The sequence below is a fragment of the Phyllobates terribilis genome, unplaced genomic scaffold (genome assembly GCF_046119375.1).
Source record: "Phyllobates terribilis strain yellow unplaced genomic scaffold, ASM4611937v1 Scaffold_11__3_contigs__length_659146591, whole genome shotgun sequence".
Lineage (NCBI taxonomy): Eukaryota > Metazoa > Chordata > Amphibia > Anura > Dendrobatidae > Phyllobates > Phyllobates terribilis.
In genome coordinates this window covers 510,920,877-510,940,660 of record NW_027362771.1, presented here as the reverse complement: position 1 = coordinate 510,940,660, position 19,784 = coordinate 510,920,877, and the positions used below count along the sequence as shown (strand labels likewise).

General features: G+C 46.3%; 1 protein-coding gene across 1 annotated transcript in view; it reads left to right on the top strand.

Moving 5' to 3' along the window:
* ANTXR1 (ANTXR cell adhesion molecule 1) overlaps positions 1–19,784 on the top strand; it is a 214,380-nt gene that overhangs the window by 84,588 nt on the left and 110,008 nt on the right. The window contains exon 8 of the mRNA XM_073653634.1: positions 1,062–1,142. Within this exon, the coding sequence (XP_073509735.1) occupies positions 1,062–1,142 (81 nt within the window). The remainder of the gene's footprint in view (positions 1–1,061; positions 1,143–19,784) is intronic.

Genomic DNA, 19,784 nt, shown 5'->3' with positions numbered 1-19,784 from the left:
CTCTTACTGTAATAATGTTCCCCATCCTGGTACCTTTTTGTAACAATGTCCCCCATCCTGGTATAATGTCCCCCATCATGGGCTCCTTACTCATATAATGACCCCCATCCTGGACCCCTTCCTGGTATAATGTCCATTCTGTTTTCCAAAACATAAAAAATAAACAATTCTTCTTATCTTGCTCTGTTCCCATGACATGCGGTGTCCTCTTCTGTAGCTGACTTCAGTGTGACGGCCTCAGTAGCGCATGATGTCATTGCCATGCGCCGCTCGTGACTGGCACACTCATGTCAGCTGCCAGCCTCTTGTTGGCCGGTGGTGTGTACTGTAGTGCAAGAGCCAGAGGGTCCCTATGTTCCAATACACTTCAGCTGAATGTGCGTCCTCCTTTAATTTCATCATCTGTCATATTTTGTGTTTTTCGAAGAAGTAATATGTCTTTTTAAAAAGAGTGTTCCAGCCTAGATAGGTGAAAAAACATTACATTAGTGGGTAACCTACCACTGAGATCCGCACTGATCACAAGAACTTGTGCCCCTTTATCTACTCTGGTTGTGAGACTGAAGCTAGGAGTTGATTGGAACAGCAGGTTGAGCAGCCCCATGCAAGTCAATGGTACTAAGTTCATTACAGAACGCAGCACATGGTTCTCTTCAGGTATATTCAGTGTCATGTACTTGGATGAAGTGGCGGATGAAGTGGCAGGGGGCATCCATGACCTGTGACCTCCATTAATTTCCTCCAAGCCATGATCTAATGGCAATCATGGGGTCCTAGCGGTGAGACCCACAACAATCTTGACAATTGCCAACTATATAAAAAATAGGTGATAACTTGTTTAGGCTCAAATACCCCTTTAAATTCTCCAATTTTAAAACTAGAAACAACTCTATATATCATATTTAATTGGATATTGCAAAATGATGATTTTTTTTGTAAATGGATGACAAAGAATGTTATGAATAGTTTATCAATAAAATATCTCTCCAGTCTACAATGTGCAGTAATGTGATTCCTTATCGGTTGCATCATTGACTCCTCTTTTCCTCTTGTGTACGTAGCTGGCTCGGATAGCTGACAGCAAGGACCACGTCTTCCCTGTGAATGGAGGATTTGAGGCTCTCCATAATGTTATAGGCAAAGTGAGTAACTACAACTATAGTCTCTATATTAGAAAACCATTAGAATAGCTTCCTGATATAAGAACAGTCTGATCTAAGATTGCAATGACCACCTTATTAAGTTAAATAATATGCATGATGACCAAGGCTCAGTTCACACTAATTTTATGCTCTCTGTCAAGCCCTATGTCGGGTTATCTTCTAGAATACCCGAAAAACTGGATTCTGACGAGAACTCCGACATAGCCTTGTTTTCTACGTTCCGAAAAAGATGAATACTGCCAGGTCGACAGTGACTCAGTCAGCTTTACATAAAAGGGTTGTCCACTACTTTTAATATTGATGGACTATCCATAGGATAGGTCTTCAAGATGGGTGGTGGTGCCACATTCAACACCCCCACTGATCAGATGTTCCCGGTGCTGGCCAGATGTGATCAGTTGCGGAGCTGCACAGCATAGCTCTGACAGTAAAGTACTGCACATCCACCCTTATTCGAATGAATGGGATTAGATCTCCTGTATCCTGCTACAGCCACTATACAGTTGATGGACTAGTGCTGTGCAACTCCGTTGCTGATCACATCCGACCAGCACTGTTGGAGGTGCCGAATTTTGCAACCCCACTAGTCTGATATTGGAGACTTATCCTAAGGATAGGCCAATAAGGCCATCAATATACTTAAGAGTAGTGGACAACCCCTCTAAGTGAATGGCTACTTCAAAGCTACATCAGCGTTCCTGTTGGAATCCATTTTTTTTGTGTAGTGCTTGATAAAGAGCACTTTATATGGGAACCTACCCTAACTGGGCTACAGAGAAATGTCACTGTTCTCATATGTGATGGATCAGCGGAATTTATTTTTCTTTTGCAAATAGTGATCACTAAAGGGAGGCTGAGCTTTGCTGTCATCATCAGTATCATAGGTTTGAGTAGTAGAGCAAGGCACATACATGTCTATTATTGCACCACTGATCTCCTCTGGACCATGGTCTTGCGATCAGTGAAGAACTAGGGGTAAACAGGCAACATAAGTTCCCAGTTTTGGAGACTAATGCTGGAAACTACATGATCTGACAATTATCATGTTTCCAGTGCACAGGTAATAAGTTTAAGATGGAAAACCCCTTAATGGATTCACCTCAGGTAGTAAATATGATGGTAGGCATTTATGTTACACTAGATGGAGGCCCGATGGTATTGCATCGATAGGGCAGTAATGTCACGATGGGGGCAGGCTTTGCAGCATTGAGAATCTCTCCCCCCCATGTGCTCACCCACCTATCCACTCTCTCTTTCCTCCATGTGCTGACTTCTCCCGTCTGTGTTCTTCTTTGACCTGTCTACTCCATGTGCTATCCCCCTTGTCTGCTGTCTCTCTACTTCCTGTGCTGTGTTCTCCCCTCATGTGCTGTCCCTTTTGAGCTGTCTCCCCCCCTGTGCTCGGTCTCTCTCCCCCCTGTGCGCTTTCTCTCTCCCCCATCTGCTGTCTTCTCCTCTCATATGATCTCTTCTTTGACCTGTGTACCCCATGTGCTCTCCCCCTTGTTTAATCTCTCTCCACCCCTGTGCTGTCTTCTTCCCTCATGTGTTCTCTCGTTTGAGCTGTCTCCCCCTGTGTGTCATCTCTTTCCTATGTGCACTCACCCCAGACCGTCTTTGTGCAGGCAGATAGCGGCGGTCACATTAAAACTGCACATACGCTCCTCCTGTACAAAGATGGCAGTGGTCAGTGAATCATTTGGCTGATTACGGCGGCGTATACTGTGTGTTCGCTACGGTGTTCCGCTGGTGGTACCGCGCAAGAGGCTGGTACCACCAGCGGTTTCCATATTGAGACACCCATCACTTGGGTGTCCCAATATGGCGGTCGACGAACTTCTGCCGCTTGGAATTCTGGGATCCGGACACATCTGGACGGAACAGGATGTGAAGACATTATGACTCGCCCCCTGGGCCGTGGGGTACTCGGAACCGGGCAATAGGGAGACGACGGGGGTAGTACTGGCAACCCGGTCCCGTGGCTCAGGGTGGTCAGACCAGTGGCATTCTTTTAGATGTTTTAAGAGATGTCCGACTACGCCACCCGTGGATTGCGGTTATTAGGAACCGCCGCTGCAGGGCAGACCACTGGGGCCGATGATGTATGCAGCTGGGATGGTGTGACTCCCCACAGGAAGAGTGCGGCCCCAGGGCAGTGTAGTGGATGGTGGGAGTGATGGTGGTGAGAGTCCCAGTACCGGTAGTGCCGGAGGAGCGAAAAAGCACACAGACAATGTACTGCAGTCCAGGGTCTTTACTCACGGTTAATATCCAAGTCACTTCTGCAGGGAATGACTGCCCGAGCCGTGCGGCGTCCACCAGGTGAGGGGCTCAGTCAACTCCCAGGCAGCTCAGGAGTATGGCACAGGACCCCCTTTTGTCCTTCCTCTGGCCTGCCTCACCAGTGACCCACTTTTGTCCAGCTGCCGCGGACTTGTGCGGTTAAACGTGGGCCCCGTCCTCCGCTGTCCTATATGGTGCCTTCCTAGCAGGTTTGATGAGGTGTCGCATCAATAAATGATCACGACCTCCGGTCTTTGGCTGAGGGTAGTTTCTCCTCCACCAACTTGGGATCCGGCACCCTTAATCTGCCTGACCCTTCACCCTGTATTCTTGTGGGTTCTTAGGGTCCCTTCTGCCTTCTTGTTCCTGAGCCCTTCTGCTTCTCTGTCTCTCCTCCGTCTTTCCTGTTCCTTCTTCTCCTCCCTTCTCGTGGAGCTGGGCTGAGGTGACACCACAGCTCCCCTTCACCTCCTCCTCGGCCTCTCACTAGGCCCTCCTGGAGTAGAGCTCCTACAGAGCCTCTACTCCCTGTCTTCTCCACTCTCTCCACAGACTGAACTGAACCCAGATCTAAGATGGTGCCCACTTTTTATACCTCCCTCTAGCCATGAGCCCAGGTGACCAGCAACCAATGGGCTCCTTCCTATGCTCAGGAACCAACCCCTATCTGCCCCTACAGCACTGGGTGTTCCACCCCCCTCCCCACTCCAGCCAGGGACAGATGCTGTCGTGCCTGCACTTCTGTCTAGTGGGAGCACCGTCGAGCTGTCCCTCGGAAATGGGGTGAGTGTGCTGTATGCAGCTAACTGAGCCCTGGTCCATACTCCATCCTTACCCGGGAGTGGAATACCACACCTCTGGCAGAGGTGCAATACCCCTGTAGCAGCCGAACCCTCGGGGCGCTACAATTACAAGGTAAGTATATTATAGATATGCATGATCAGGGGCAGACACACCATTGGTGCTACCTATGCAGCCGCACAGTGGCTCAAGAGGTAAGGTGGCCCACCTTCATCTCCAAAGCAGGTGGAATTGTGCATAATGATGGGTTATTGGACTGCAAAGGGCCCATGTTTTGTTCTTGCACAGGGGTCCTCTTCAGTCTGTGTCCACCCCAGTGGATGATGATGATTAGTGTTGAGCCACCCCCGTAGTGTTCGAGTTCGGTTCGGTTCGTCGAACACCCGTGTGTTCGCCGAACTGTTCGTCGAACTGTTCGTCGAACACCTTCGAACACCGTTAAAACCAATGGCAGGCAAACAAAAACACATAGAAACACATAGAAAACACCTTCAAAGGTGTCCAAAAGCTGACAAACTGCTCAGAAGACACAACTAACACATGGAAAAGTGACAAGTACATATAGTCATGCGAAAAGAAAAGAGGTGGAGGAGTAAAAGGAGGGGGAGACACAGATATAGGCATGTCATGCCCTTCTAAAATCCAAAAAGTGAGAAGCCGAGACGGCCAGTCCGCTCCTGCCCGTGCCACCTCCGTGTCGCCGGGTTTGTGCCAGAGCCGCGGTGAACCCTGACGGCCAGCCCCCCTCTCCCAATACTGGTGCCTGTCCGCTGGTGGGTCGAGAGAGCCCCCCTGTGGTGGAGGCAGCTCTAAGCTTTTTAATTTAAATTGTCCCTCTAATTTGAATGAATACACTTTAAATCCATTTACAAGGATCTATTGGAGGGCAAGTCTCATGCCAGCAGCCGCGTAATTCCAGCTCCAGTAGCGTCCACTAAAGCTGCTGCAGTTAAAAAGCTTTTATAAGGATCGAGCTCGGCTGTCCACCGCAAGGCATCCTAGTGCCAGTCCCAGCCCCTATGCCTTGGGGTGCCTCCTGATGCTCTTCACTAAGTATCCCGTGGTCCCGAAGCATTTCCTTTGAAAAAATTAAGTGTCCAAACTACAGGTGGTGTAGCTTGCTTAACAGCCGGGATAATCCGCTGACTAGCAGACACTGCTACTAGGCACAAAGTATTTCCTGGGCTAGATGCAGTTAAAAATTTGTAAGTAGATACTCTCGTTGGATGCTGAGAAAGCATTCCATAGAGTCTCCTGGCACGCCATATATGATTCTCTTAAAAAGCTTGGGGTAGGGGTCTAGGGGACCCTTTTATAGCCAAAATCACGGCCCTGTATCACAATACGTCACCTAGGCTGAAGATAAATGGAACTGTAGCACCGAGGGCTCGGTTGCTACAGACGTATTGCACCTCACCCAGAGGTGTGATATCTCACTCTCAGATAAGGATGGAGTGTGGATCAGGACCCGACACCTGCATGCATTACACCACATTGCCGTGGGGCAGGGCGACCAATATGCCCCTGAGATGGGCACGACAGTCCCTGTCCCTGGCTGGAGTGGGGGGAGGGAACACTGAGGAAGGGGAACCCTGCAGTGCAGGAGCAGGGAGGAAGCAGTTCCTGGGTGCATTGAGAAGGGAGTATAAAAGGTGGGCACCATCTTAGTTCAGTGCAGAGAAGTCTGAGCAGAAGTGGCAGGGAGCAGGGGCTCTGCATGAGCTCTGCTCCGGAGGCGGGCCTAGTAACAGAGGCCCAGGCCTGCAAGAGGGAGAAGGAAGGAAGAGGAGCGGAGAAGGCTCCAGGAACGAGGAATGAAGGGATCCCAGGGGTGCGGACGGGCGAGTCGCCACCGCACGCCCGAATCCACCTGCGTGGAGGGGTCAGGCCAAAGGGGGAGACCGGTCCCCGAACTAGTGGAGGCAGGAAACGACCCTCAGCTAGAAACCGGAGGCTCTGACATTTTATGTGGCGCAGCCCCTTGCTCCACCCGCTAGGAAGGCACCACATAGGGTCAGGGAAACTGGCGCCAAGTTTACCAAGAGGAGGCCCGAGGCAGCCGGACAGAAGTGTTGGTAAGAAAGGCCAGACAAAGGACACACAAAGGGGGTCCTGTGAAGCGCTCCAAAGTTATCTGGGAGTTGTCTGAGCCCCTCACCTGGTGAGCACAGTACGACGTGGGCAGCCGTTACCTGCAGACGTGGTCTGGATAATAAGAACTGTGAGTAAAGGCCCTGAACTGCATCACTGACTCCGTGTCGTTACTGCTGCTGCCCTGCACCATCACCCCCATCCTCCGCATACACTGCCCTGAGGCTATACTCCTCCCGTGGGGAGTTATGCTACGCTCTGCTGCACCCACAACACCAGCCTTAGCGGTCTGCCCTGTAGCGGCGGTTCACTCTGACCGCAATCCACGGGTGGCGTAGTCGGACATTTAAACATCAAAACCACATAAATAGTTCCGCCACTGGTTTGACCGCCCTGAGCCACGGAACCGGATCGCCGCCACGAAGACTACAACCACCAGCATCCACCAAAAAGGGTCCGGCTCCGGGTGTCCCAAGGCCCAGGGGGTGCGTCAGAACATTTTCATCACCTTTCACAATCACCAATGGGACAAGGCAGGGATGTCCTCTGTCCCCTCTCTTATACATCCTAGTGACGGAGCACCTGCTCTCATCAATTCGCCATAACCCCAATATTAGGTGGATTGAGGTGGGAGGCACCGAGTACAAGTGCTCTCTATTTGCTGATGATGTCCTAGTATATATCACTCAATCACATATATCCATCCCTGCTGTTATGGCTGAAATAGATCACTTTGTTACATGGTAAAATTTTAAAATCAATGCAGCGAAGTCTGAGGCCCTCGATGTCTCCCTCCCTAAATCCATATAGGATTCCATCCAGTCCAACTTTCCCTTTGCCTGGCCCTCACAGGGTATCAAATGCTTAGGAATTCCTATTCATACAGACCTCTCCCATCTATGTTATCTTAATTTTGGGCCCTTTATTGAACAATTCCATACAGACCACGGTTTGCAAGTTAGAACTGTAAGATTCACTACGTGAACCACTGGTGTTTTGTGGAAAAGCACATGTACACCGCGTTCCAAATTATTATGCAAAAAGTGTTTAGGAGTGATAAGGGAAGAATTTGTTTGTTTGTCAGTTAAACTCATTGATGGTGATGTGTGTCAGGGCTCTTTATATCACTGTAAGCAATTGCAGACACCTGTGCTAATTAGTTTGGCAGGTGTGTCCAATGAAAGGCAAGACTACTTAAGAAGGCTCTCTCACATTATTAAGCAGCCTACATTTTCTGCCAAAATGGGAAAGAAAAAGGATGTGTCGGCTGCTGAGAAGCAACAAATTGTGGAGTGTTTAGGTCAAGGCATGACTACAATCAACATTGTGCGATGATCAGGATGAAGTGTCTTGGCAATCAAGAAGTATGTAGCTGATTCACAGTACACACGTGTGCGTGCTGATAAGGGCAAATTGAGGACTCTTTCCTACAGGCAATTACGTCAGGTTGAAACAGCAGCGGCAAAAAAGCCTTGTCATAGCAGCAGACAAGTTTTTGAAGCTGCTTGTGCCTCCAACGTCCCCCGAACAACAAGATGCAGGGTCCTTCAGAGGTTTGCAGCTGTGCATATGCCATCCTGTCGACCTCCTCTATCCACTTCACACAAGCAGAAACGGCTCCAGTGGGCCAAACATTACATGAAGACTGATTTCAAAACTGTTTTGTTCACGGATGAGTGCCGTGCAGCGCTCGATGGTCCAGATGAATGGAGTGGAGGATGGCTGGTTGATGGACACCCCACGCAAACACGGCTACAGCGCCAACAAGGAGGAGGTGGAGTAATGTTTTGGGCTGGAATCATGGGGAGAGAGATTGTCGGCCCCTTTAGGATCCCTGAAGGCGCTAAAGATGAACTCCATAATGTATGTGGATTTTCTCAAACAGCACTTCCTGCCATGGTTCAAGAAGAAGAACCGTGTATTTCACAGCAAGATCATTTTTCTGCATGATAATGCACCATCTCATGCTGCACATAAAACATCTGCATCTCTGGCTGATATGGGCATAAAAGGGGACAAACTTATGGTGTGACCCCCATGCTCCCCTGACCTCTACCCCATTCAGAACCTTTGGAGCATCATTAAAAGGAGTGTCTATGATGGCGGGAGGCAGTTCACATCTAAGCAACAGCTCTGGGAGGGTATTCTGTCCTCATGCAAAACAATTGAAGCAGAAACCATCCAAAACCTGACAAATTCAATGGACGAGAGAGTTCAGAAGCTCCTTTCGAACAAGGGGTCCTATGTGAAAATGTAACATCACCTAGAATAAAGTTTTGAGTTGAAAACTGTTTGATTTCAGTTTCTAACAACCTGCTAATGCTTATAATTTCAAAAATGACCATTTTTTTGGTCTTTATTAAAATGAAAAGGTTGATCGAAAAGTTTGGGGGATCTAAGAGTGTGGCAACCCAATAGTCATGATTACTTCGAATTCTGACAATATGAGGGTCATGCTGCAGGTAGTGCAGCAAGAAGGCACTTATGTGTCTTGCGCATCTCGGAGCCCCAAATTTATTTTCCGGGCTAGATGCAGCTAAAAATTATTTTTAATTTTAAATCTGGTGAAGCTTATTATAGATGGCCTAATAGGATCAGTGCTGCACACTGCTACAAAGCCCAAATTATTTTCCAGTCAAGATACAGATAAACATGATTAGTAATTTGAAAGCTTAAAACGGTTGGTAGGGTGATTTTAACCAATCATCAAGCTTTTACTCTCCCCAGGATGACACAGGGGTAGAAAAGTCGTTTCGGATCCATGATTTGTTCATCTTTATGAACGTGAGTCTGTCTACATTATCAGTGGAGAGCCGCGTGCGCTTATCTGTCAGCACACCACCAGCAGCGCTGAACACACGTTCAGACAGAACGCTGGCTGCGGGGCATGACAAGATCTCCAAGGCGTAAGTGGCTAGCTCCGGCCATTTATCCAGATTGGAAGCCCAAAAAGAGCAAGGGTCCAGTGACACAGTCGTGGCTTCAATGTTTACTTGGAGATACTCCTGTACCATCGTCTCTAGGCGTTGACTATGTGTCAGACTTCTTGTCTCCTGTGGCCTTGCAAAGGATGGGCTAAAAAAGTGGTGAAATGATTCCGCAAAATTGATGTTACCAGCAGATACTGTGGTTCTGTTACGGTTTGAGTGCTGAACACTTGACGGTCCCACGGTTGGCAAGTTGGAACTGTGAGATTCACTACGTGCACCACTGGTATTTTGTGGAAAAGCACATGTAAGATTCTGCAACAGTCTCTGCTGATACTCCTGCATGCGTGCATCCCTTTCTATGGCAGGAATAATTTCTGCAAATTTACTTTTGTACCGGGGATCTAACAGTGTGGCAACCCAGTAGTCAGGATTATTTCTAATTCTCACAATTCGAGGGTCATGTTGCAGGTAGTGCAGCAAGAAGGCACTCATGTGTGTTGCGCATCCAGGAGCACCAAGTCCCTGTTGTGTTGGTGGCGAGGTAACAATCATGCTTCCTTCCTCTGTCCTCTCCCCCCAACCTCGCACAACAGAAATGTGATCAAGGTCTCCCTCATCTGATGAGTCTTCCATCAGTTCGTCCTCCACTTCTTCCTGGGCTCCTGCACCTTCCTCACTAGTTTGGCTGCTACCATGCGCCCTGGTAAAACCATCTCCCCCACCCTCACATGCCTGCCGCCTTGGTGCTGCCGACCGTCTGGACCTTGCAGATGTTAGCCCTTCCGCATACAACTCCTCCTCCTCTACTTCCTCCACCTCCTCTTGTGCCACCACCTGACTCCGAATTCTGTTTAACATGTGCTCCAGCATGTAAATCACCGGAATAGTCATGCTGATAATGGCATCGTCAGCACTAAACATCTTCGTCGCCATTTCAAAACTGTGCAGAAGGGTGCATAGGTTCCTGATCTGAGACCACTCCTCCAGCGTGATTTGCCCCACCTCTGAATCTCGTTGGCCCAGGCTATACGTCAGAACGTATTGCACCAGGGCTTGTCGGTGCTGCCACAGTCGCTGCAACATGTGCAGAGTTGAATTCCACCGGGTAGGCACATCGCATTTTAGCCGGTGAAGTGGCAGGCCCAACGACTTCTGTAGAGATGTAAGTCGCTGAGCTGCGGGATGCGAACGGCGGAAGTGAGCACACAGCGACCGTGCCCTCTGCAGAAGGCCATCTAGTCTGGGATAGTGGGCTAAAAATTGCTGGACAACCAGGTTCAACACGTGAGCCATACAAGGCACGTGTGTGACATTGCCCCGGCGAAGGGCCGCACCCAGGTTTGCAGCATTGTCGCACACGGCCTTCCCTGGTTTCAGGTCCAGTGGAGACAACCATTCATGAAATTGGTTCTCCAGAGCTGACCACAACTCCTCAGCTGTGTGACTCACATTTCCCAGACATTTCAATGTAAAAACCGCCTGATGACGTTGAGCCCTACTGCCAGCATAGTAAGGAGGTGTGCAGGATCCCTTCTGCGCAGTTAGAAAGCTTGTGGCATGACCAGACAGGCTTTGGGTGCAGGTGGAAGACCGAGAGGAGGTTGAGGAGGCAGAAGCAGTGGAGGAACTTTGACATAAAGAGGATTGACGCACAACTCGTGGGGACGGCAAGACTTGGACAGCAGCCCCTTGTCCTGCTGTCACCATAGTTACCCAGTGCCCAGTCAGCGACATGTAACGCCCCTGTCCATGCCTACTCGTCCAAGTGTCTGTGGTGAAATGCACCCTGTCACACACAGAGTTTCTCAAAGAAGCGGTGATGTTGTGTGCGACATGCTGGTGGAGCGCAGGCACACCTTTCTTTGAGAAGTAGTGCCGACTGGGCATCTGGTACTGGGGCACTGCGACGGACATAAGGTCTCGAAAATCCTCTGTGTCCACCAGGCGGAAAGGCAGCATTTCTGTAGCCAAGAGCTTGCAGATGGTGAAATTCAACCTCTTAGCTTTCTCATGGCTAGGAGGAAATGGTCTTTTACTTGTCCACATCTGAGGGACCGAGGGCTGGCTATTGTGCTTAGACGGGGTTGATAAGGGTGTCCCCGGCAAACTGCCGGTCTGTGAGGAAGATGCAGGCGGACATGTTAGGTTGCCTTGATCCAAAGGTGGTGCTATCGATGTCGGACAGCACTCAACACCAGCTGGTGTTACCACCTCCAAAGAAAATGATGACCTGCCAATCACGCTGGCTGTTGCGGCTAAAGAGGTGGCAGGTCTGCGCCCCAAAACAGGTGTGACTGCTGTCCCCCCAGTCACAGAGGATGAAGAGGCCGCGGATGCACAAGATATGGCAGACGGTGATTGGCCCGGCCGGCTAGGCCGCATTGTAGCACACTGAGCTTCCCACTGCAACTTATGCTTCATGTCCATGTGCCGGTTCATGCATGAAGTACTCAAACTATGTATTTTTTGGCCTCTACTTAGCTTTTGCTGACAAATGTTACAGATAACACGAGTTGGGTCATCTTTATCGATCTGAAAAAATGCCCAGGCTATGCAAGGCTTAGCACCCATGCGACCTGAAGAGCCACCACGACTTGTGGTGAGAGGCAGAGTTGTGTTTGAGGATGCAGTTGTTGACGTGCTTCCAGTACTACGTCTCTGTCCAGGAAGGCGCAACCAGACCTCGTCGTCACTAGCATCTTCCTCCACCTCCTCTGCTGACCTCATCTCTTGGCTGACTGTGGGTTGACAGTAAGTGGGATCTCCGACCTCATCATCATCACCCTGTGCGTTATCACACCCGTCGTCCTCAGAGCCAACCTGTTCCTGCCCTGACAAAAAACTAAAGTTGTCGCTCCAATCAGGTATTTGAGTCTTATCATCGTCTTCCTCATTGTCTCCACCAACAGGAGTTACAGTTTGGGAATGAGGGTCTACATTATGGTCAGAACCTTCTGCGTCTCGTCCTGGATCCGACTCATAAAGATTCTGGGCATCAGTGCAGATCATTTCCTCGTCTGGATTCACAGAAGCGCTGGAGTCGACCTCTGATTCCCAGGCTATAGTATGAGTAAACAGCTCTGCAGACTCAACCATCTGTTCTACCTCATACTCAGACGGGCAGCTGGAGATTTGGGAGCTGTGAGGAAGCAAGTGCGATTTGGGTGACACCTTTGAGGACTGGAGTATTTGTGATGTTGAAGTTGATGTGGAGGAGAGCCCACTTAAAGGAGCACTTGATATCCGTTGAAGCACCTGCTGTTTTTGTGCCTCATCTGGAATTTGTAGCGATTGGCGTGGCCGTAAGAAAGGGATCTTATCACATTGTCCGCTAAAAGAAGTAGACATTTTAGTTTGGCTGGAAGATGGTCTTTCTTCTGCACCTACCCCACGGACACAACCTTTTTTCCCCTTCCCAACACGCCTATTCCCCTTTCCACCAGCAGCAGGCCTTTTTCCACTCATTTTGGTGGTTAACTAATTCACAACTCTGGAGTTGTTTGCACAAAAAAACAATGGATGGTAACCGAGCAGAGCTGAGTGGCCAAACTGTGGTATTAGGCCAAAACTATTGGCTGGGCTAGATGCAGAAAAAAATTATTTTTAATTTGCAACCTGATGGAGGTCAGTATAGATGGACTAATAGAACAAGTCCCACACGCTGCTAGAAGCCCAAATATTTTTTCAGAGATAAATGAAGAAAAAAATTATTTTTAATTTGCAACCTGATGGAGGTCAGTATAGATGGACTAATAGACCAAGTCCCACACACTGCTAGAAGCCCAAATATTTTTTCAGAGCTAGATGCAGAAAAAAATTATTTTTAATTTGCAACCTGATGGAGGTCAGTATAGATGGACTAATAGACCAAGTCCCACACACCGCTAGAAGCCCAAATATTTTTTCAGAGCTAGATGCAGAAAAATTTTTTATTCAATTTGCAACCTGATGGAGGTCAGTATAGATGGACTAATAGACCAAGTCCCACACACTGCTAGAAGCCCAAATATTTTTTCAGAGCTAGATGCAGAAAATTTTTTTATTCAATTTGCAACCTGATGGAGGTCAGTATAGATGGACTAATAGACCAAGTCCCACACACTGCTAGAAGCCCAAATATTTTTTCAGAGCTAGATGCAGAAAAAAATTATTTTTAATTTGCAACCTGATGGAGGTCAGTATAGATGGACTAATAGAACAAGTCCCACACGCTGCTAGAAGCCCAAATATTTTTTCAGAGATAAATGAAGAAAAAAATTATTTTTAATTTGCAACCTGATGGAGGTCAGTATAGATGGACTAATAGACCAAGTCCCACACACTGCTAGAAGCCCAAATATTTTTTCAGAGCTAGATGCAGAAAAAAATTATTTTTAATTTGCAACCTGATGGAGGTCAGTATAGATGGACTAATAGACCAAGTCCCACACGCTGCTAGAAGCCCAAATATTTTTTCAGAGATAAATGAAGAAAAAAATTATTTTTAATTTGCAACCTGATGGAGGTCAGTATAGATGGACTAATAGACCAAGTCCCACACACTGCTAGAAGCCCAAATATTTTTTCAGAGCTAGATGCAGAAAAAAATTATTTTTAATTTGCAACCTGATGGAGGTCAGTATAGATGGACTAATAGAACAAGTCCCACACGCTGCTAGAAGCCCAAATATTTTTTCAGAGATAAATGAAGAAAAAAATTATTTTTAATTTGCAACCTGATGGAGGTCAGTATAGATGGACTAATAGACCAAGTCCCACACACTGCTAGAAGCCCAAATATTTTTTCAGAGCTAGATGCAGAAAAAAATTATTTTTAATTTGCAACCTGATGGAGGTCAGTATAGATGGACTAATAGAACAAGTCCCACACGCTGCTAGAAGCCCAAATATTTTTTCAGAGATAAATGAAGAAAAAAATTATTTTTAATTTGCAACCTGATGGAGGTCAGTATAGATGGACTAATAGACCAAGTCCCACACACTGCTAGAAGCCCAAATATTTTTTCAGAGCTAGATGCAGAAAAAAATTATTTTTAATTTGCAACCTGATGGAGGTCAGTATAGATGGACTAATAGACCAAGTCCCACACACCGCTAGAAGCCTGAATATTTTTTCAGAGCTAGATGCAGAAAAAAATTATATTCAGTTTGCAACCTGATGGAGGTCAGTATAGATGGACTAATAGAATGATGCTATGCCCAAAAGATTTTACTTCACTAGGTGCAGTAAAAAAATTGGTATTCTATACACAGGTGGTATATCTTGCAACACAGATAGGCTACTCCACTGACTAACACACTCTGCAATAGGCCAAAAAGGATTAGCTTTGCTAGATTCAGCCAAATGTTGTGAAAAAAACTTGCACAGCACTGGCACAGACCTGCCTGGCAAAAACTGATAGGAACTGATGTAACCTAGTCCTGAAAAGGACTCCAATTACAATTAGTCTTTACTCCCACAATCTATCTATTTAAGAGCACAGACTTGCCTGATAAAAGTCGTAGGAAATGCTGTAACCTAGTCCTTAAAAGGACTGCAATCACAACTATTCCCTACTCCCAAGCTATCTGTATATTTGTGCGAAAATTGGCTTGAAATTAACAAGGTATAGCGCACACAGCAACAGCGGTGCCGTCTAACACGCAGCTGCAGCAGTGAGAAAATGGTGGCGACGGGGAAAATGGCTTGGTCTTATAGGGCAAGGACATGTGACATACACTGCCAATCACACATGCCCTTGCTTGTGTGAAAAAAAGCACTTCGCTCCGTGTGTGCGCTGCTGATAGGCTGACAGATTGCACCTCCCCACTGCAAATGCGGGAAAGAGAAAAAAAAATGGAGATCTTCATTGTTCCTGCAGAGATCCATCCCCTGCCCCTCCCCCCACCCCGCTGTACACTCAAACTGCGTATTAACATTAATTTTCATCATTACTGAGAAAAAATCCAGTTATGATTTTGGTGCACGAACAGTTATCGAACATAACCTCGAACAGCCGAATTTTTCTCAAATTGTTCGTGTTCGCCGACCGGCTCGAACACCGCCCAAAACAGCTCGAATTTGAGATTGGCGAACAGTTCGAGTAGAACAACGCTCATCTCTAATGATGATTCACTGGCGGGTGGAATGATAGTGATGATGATAAAAGTGCTGATATTGGTGACAATGGTTTTGTCCAAACTTGTGGTGGTCATAGTTTGGCTGCAATTATAATTGTGGAACTAAAGAAGGCCTGTCGTTTGAGAGAAATATATTTTATATGGTGTAACATGCCACTGTTCTCATAAATCTGCCCCAGTTTTATTTTGTTCCTTTGCTTCTATGTTCCAGTGATATGGCCACCCTCTTCCCTGTATATACATCTAGTCTTTAAATCCAAATGGGCGTGGATCTCACCTATTTGGGAGTCTTCTTGAGGACTATGCCAAACTGGCTAAAAAAGACTAGATTTATATACAGTACATGTAAGAGGGGAACATATCTCAGGAACATAAGGGCACAGGAGCAAAAAATAACTAAGGCCAGATTAAGGAGAACAGCAACATTTACACCCTGAAGCCTCACCTCCAAACTATATAAGATAAGAGACACACATACTGCGGTGTGCAAAGTGTGCCATAACAATTTTTACTTTATCCTAAGTCAGTACCATAACCTTGTGAAGTCCTTTATATGTGCCCAGACATAAATATATTTCTCCTAGTGAAGCACAATAGTGTTCCCACATATTATGGTACCCCTTTCATGGCTCCCACAGTGCTCCAACACTAGTATGACACCCACACTGTGCCCCTCATATAGTATGATGCCCCCACAGCCCACCATACACAGTATAATGCCCCCACAGTAAATTCTCACACACACACACACAGTATGATGCCCCCACAACCACCCATAAACAGTATGATGTCCCCCACAGTTCCCCCATGCAGTATGATGTCCTTGGTATACATCAAACCACATAGCGCCCTTACAATGAACCTGCACACAGTAAGATACCCCCAGTGTCCTCCACAGTTTAATGCCCTCACAATTCTGCATACACAATATTATGCGCCAACATCCACCTTCACACAATATGCTACCTACAGTCCCACTCATGACAGTAAGGTACCCCCACGACCACCCACACAGTATGATGTCCCCAATGTCCAACACCCAATATGATGTCCCCACAGTCACGCACACACAGTATGATTCCCCCACAGCCACCCACACACAGTATGATTCCCCCACAGCCACCAACACACAGTATGATTCCGCCACAGCTACCCACACACAGCATGATTCCCCCACAGCCACCCACACACAGTATGATTCCCCCACAGCCACCCACACACAGTATGATTCCGCCACAGTCACCCACATACAGTATGATTCCGCCACAGCCACTCACACACAGTATGATTCCTCCACAGCCACCCACACACAGTATGATTCCCCCACAGCCACCCACACACAGTATGATTCCGCCAAAGCCACTCACACAGTGTTCTCACAGCCAACCACACACAGTATGGTGCGCCCACAGCAACCCACACACTGAATGGTGTCATCACAGCCAAGCACACACATTATGATGCACCCACAGCAACCCACACTCAGTATGATGTCCTCACACCCAAGCATACACAGTATGATGCACCCACAGCAGCCCACACACAGTATGATGTCCTCACAGCCAAGCACACACATTTTGGTGCACCCACAGCAACCCACATACAGTATGATGACCTCACAGGCAACCACACAAAGTATGATGTCCTCAGTGTCTCCACATAATATGATGCACCCACAGTCCGCCCACACACACATAGTATGATGTCCCACAAGCATCCCAGTGTGAACTGCTTATCTGCGGGCGGGTCTAGCTTTCCAGTTATGTGAACTGAAAGTCCTTACAAGTCCTTCAGTCTCTACACAGACTGAACAGGACAGTAAGAAACGGATTGTATTCAACTGTATCTGTGTTCTGAAGACATAAATACAAGTTGAAGTAAGGACATACCCTGATCTCCCGGGTGCTGGGACAGCTGCCAAAATTCAGGCCTGTACCGATGGATCCAGGATGGTTGGAAGGTACAGCATGCTTAAAGTATATATGTGTAGAAATAGTACCTTTCAAAAAGCAATGGGCAACAATTATGGAAAAAATTACAAAGAAATCAGATTAAAGTGACGATTATCTAAATTGCGCAGGCGAAAAAAAATAAAAATTGGACACTGATTGGCTACAATTAATACAAGGCCACTCGTTCCCCAAAACAGTCAATATAGTTTAGGTATATTAGGGCTATTGTGTGAAACCCTTAAATTCGTTCAATACAAAGATGTGAACGTGTAGGAAATACTTTTTGTACTTTCCTTCCACATTTTAAAATTACTGTGACTTGTTAAATAAAATAAAAAAGTTGACATAATGTCCAGTTTGGCCGCAAATAAAGTCAGTAAAAAATTATCTTCTAATATGTAACAGATAAGGGTCAGAAAGTCACTCTGGAGGACTGAGTGAGCTCAGACCTACCCTGATTTCCAGAATAAACAGGCTTCTGCTCTCTACAAAATGCCTGGACCCATTTGGCCATTCATTGAGATCTCTAAGCCAATTCCTAAGCAAAGCTCCATTGATTTGAATGGTCGTGCATTTAGAATTATGTGTCGGAAATTTCCATTCATTTTTTAAGCTGTGCTGCATGGGTTCCATACACTATAATTTTGGAAACTGGTGAAGATCCAAATTCATAGACTCCATGGATGTGATCTACTGAAAAATACCTGATATATTAGAAGATCAAATTTAGTGAATTTTCTCTTTTAAAGGGTCAAAAGAATATAATATCAAATCTGCATACATGGCATAAATTTATATATCAAACCTTAGCAAGCCTGTTCCACTTTTGCTTATATTCTGAACTCTATTTCTGTATTTGGAATAAATTTGAAGTTATTTTAAGCTCCAACTCCACCTACAACACAAAGGCAAGCAGATGTCTAACCTTAGGAGAACTATCTAGTTCAGTTTTTGTCAGTATTCTTGGCTTAGTAAACAGGATTGCAAAAATTTACCTTAAATAGCAAATATAAAATTATATATAATTGCATGTAAAATAATATCATAGGAGCAGGTTCCAGCAGAACACAAACTCATCATAGCCTAGGATTGTGATCTCTATCTCAAGAGCCCCGAAGGCTAGTATGGAAGATCCATGCAGATCCAGGCATGCCGGCTCAGTCAGTGAGAAAAACAAATCTCGACAGATACCATCTTCCCTGCAATGTCACAAGTGGGTTAGTGTGCTAAATTCGGTTGAAGATACAGTCATATGAAAAAGTTTGGGCACCCCTATTAATCTTAAGCTTAATGTTTTATAAAAATTGGTGTTTTTGCAACAGCTATTTCAGTTTGATATATGTAATAACTGTTGGACACAGTAATGTTTCTGCCTTGAAATGAGGTTTATTGTACTAACAGAAAATGTGCAATCTGCATTCAAACAAAATTTGACCAGTGCATAAGTATGGGCACCCTTATCATTTTCTTGTTTTAAATACTCCTGCCTACTTTTTACTGACTTACTAAAGCACTTTTTTTGGTTTTGTAACCTCATTGAGCTTTGAACTTTATAGCCAGGTGTATGCAATCATGAGAAAAGCTACTTAAAGTGGCCACTTGCAAGTTGTTCTCCTGTTTGAATCTCCTCTGAAGAGTGGCATCATGGGCTCCTCAAAACAACTGTCAAATGATCTGAAAACAAAGATTATTCAACATAGTTGTTCAGGGGAAGGATACAAAAAGCTGTCTCAGAGATTTAACCTGTCAGTTTCCACTGTGAGGAACATAGTAAGGAAATGGAAGAACATAGGGACAGTTCTTGTTAAGGCCAGAAGTGTCAGGACAAGAAAAACATCAGAAAGGCAGAGAAGAAGAATGGTGTGATCAGTCAAGGACAATCCTCAGACCACCTCCAGAGAGCTGCAGCATCAACTTGCTGCAGATGGTGTCACTGTGCATCGGTCAACTATACAACGCACTTTGCACAAGGAGAAGCTGTATGGGAGAGTGATGCGAAAGAAGCCGTTTCTGCAAGTACGCACAAACAGAGTCGGCTGAGGTATGCAAAAGCACATTTGAAGAAGCCTATTTCTTTTTGGAAGAAGGTCCTGTGGACTGATGAAACCAAGATTGAGTTGTTTGGTCATACAAAAAGGCGTTATGCATGGTGGCAAAAAGAATTCCAAGAAAAACACTTGCTACCCACATTAAAATTTGGTGGAGGTTCCATCATGCTTTGGGGCTGTGTGGTCAATGCCGGCACTGGGAATCTTGTTAAAGTTGAGGGACGCATGGATTCCACTCAGTATCAGCAGATTCTTGGCAATAGTGTTCAAGAATCAGTGATAAAGTTGAAGTTACGCAGTGGATGGATCTTTCAGCAAGACAATGATCCAAAACACCGCTCCAAATCTACTCAGGCATTCATGCAGAGGAACAATTACAATGTTCTGGAATGGCCA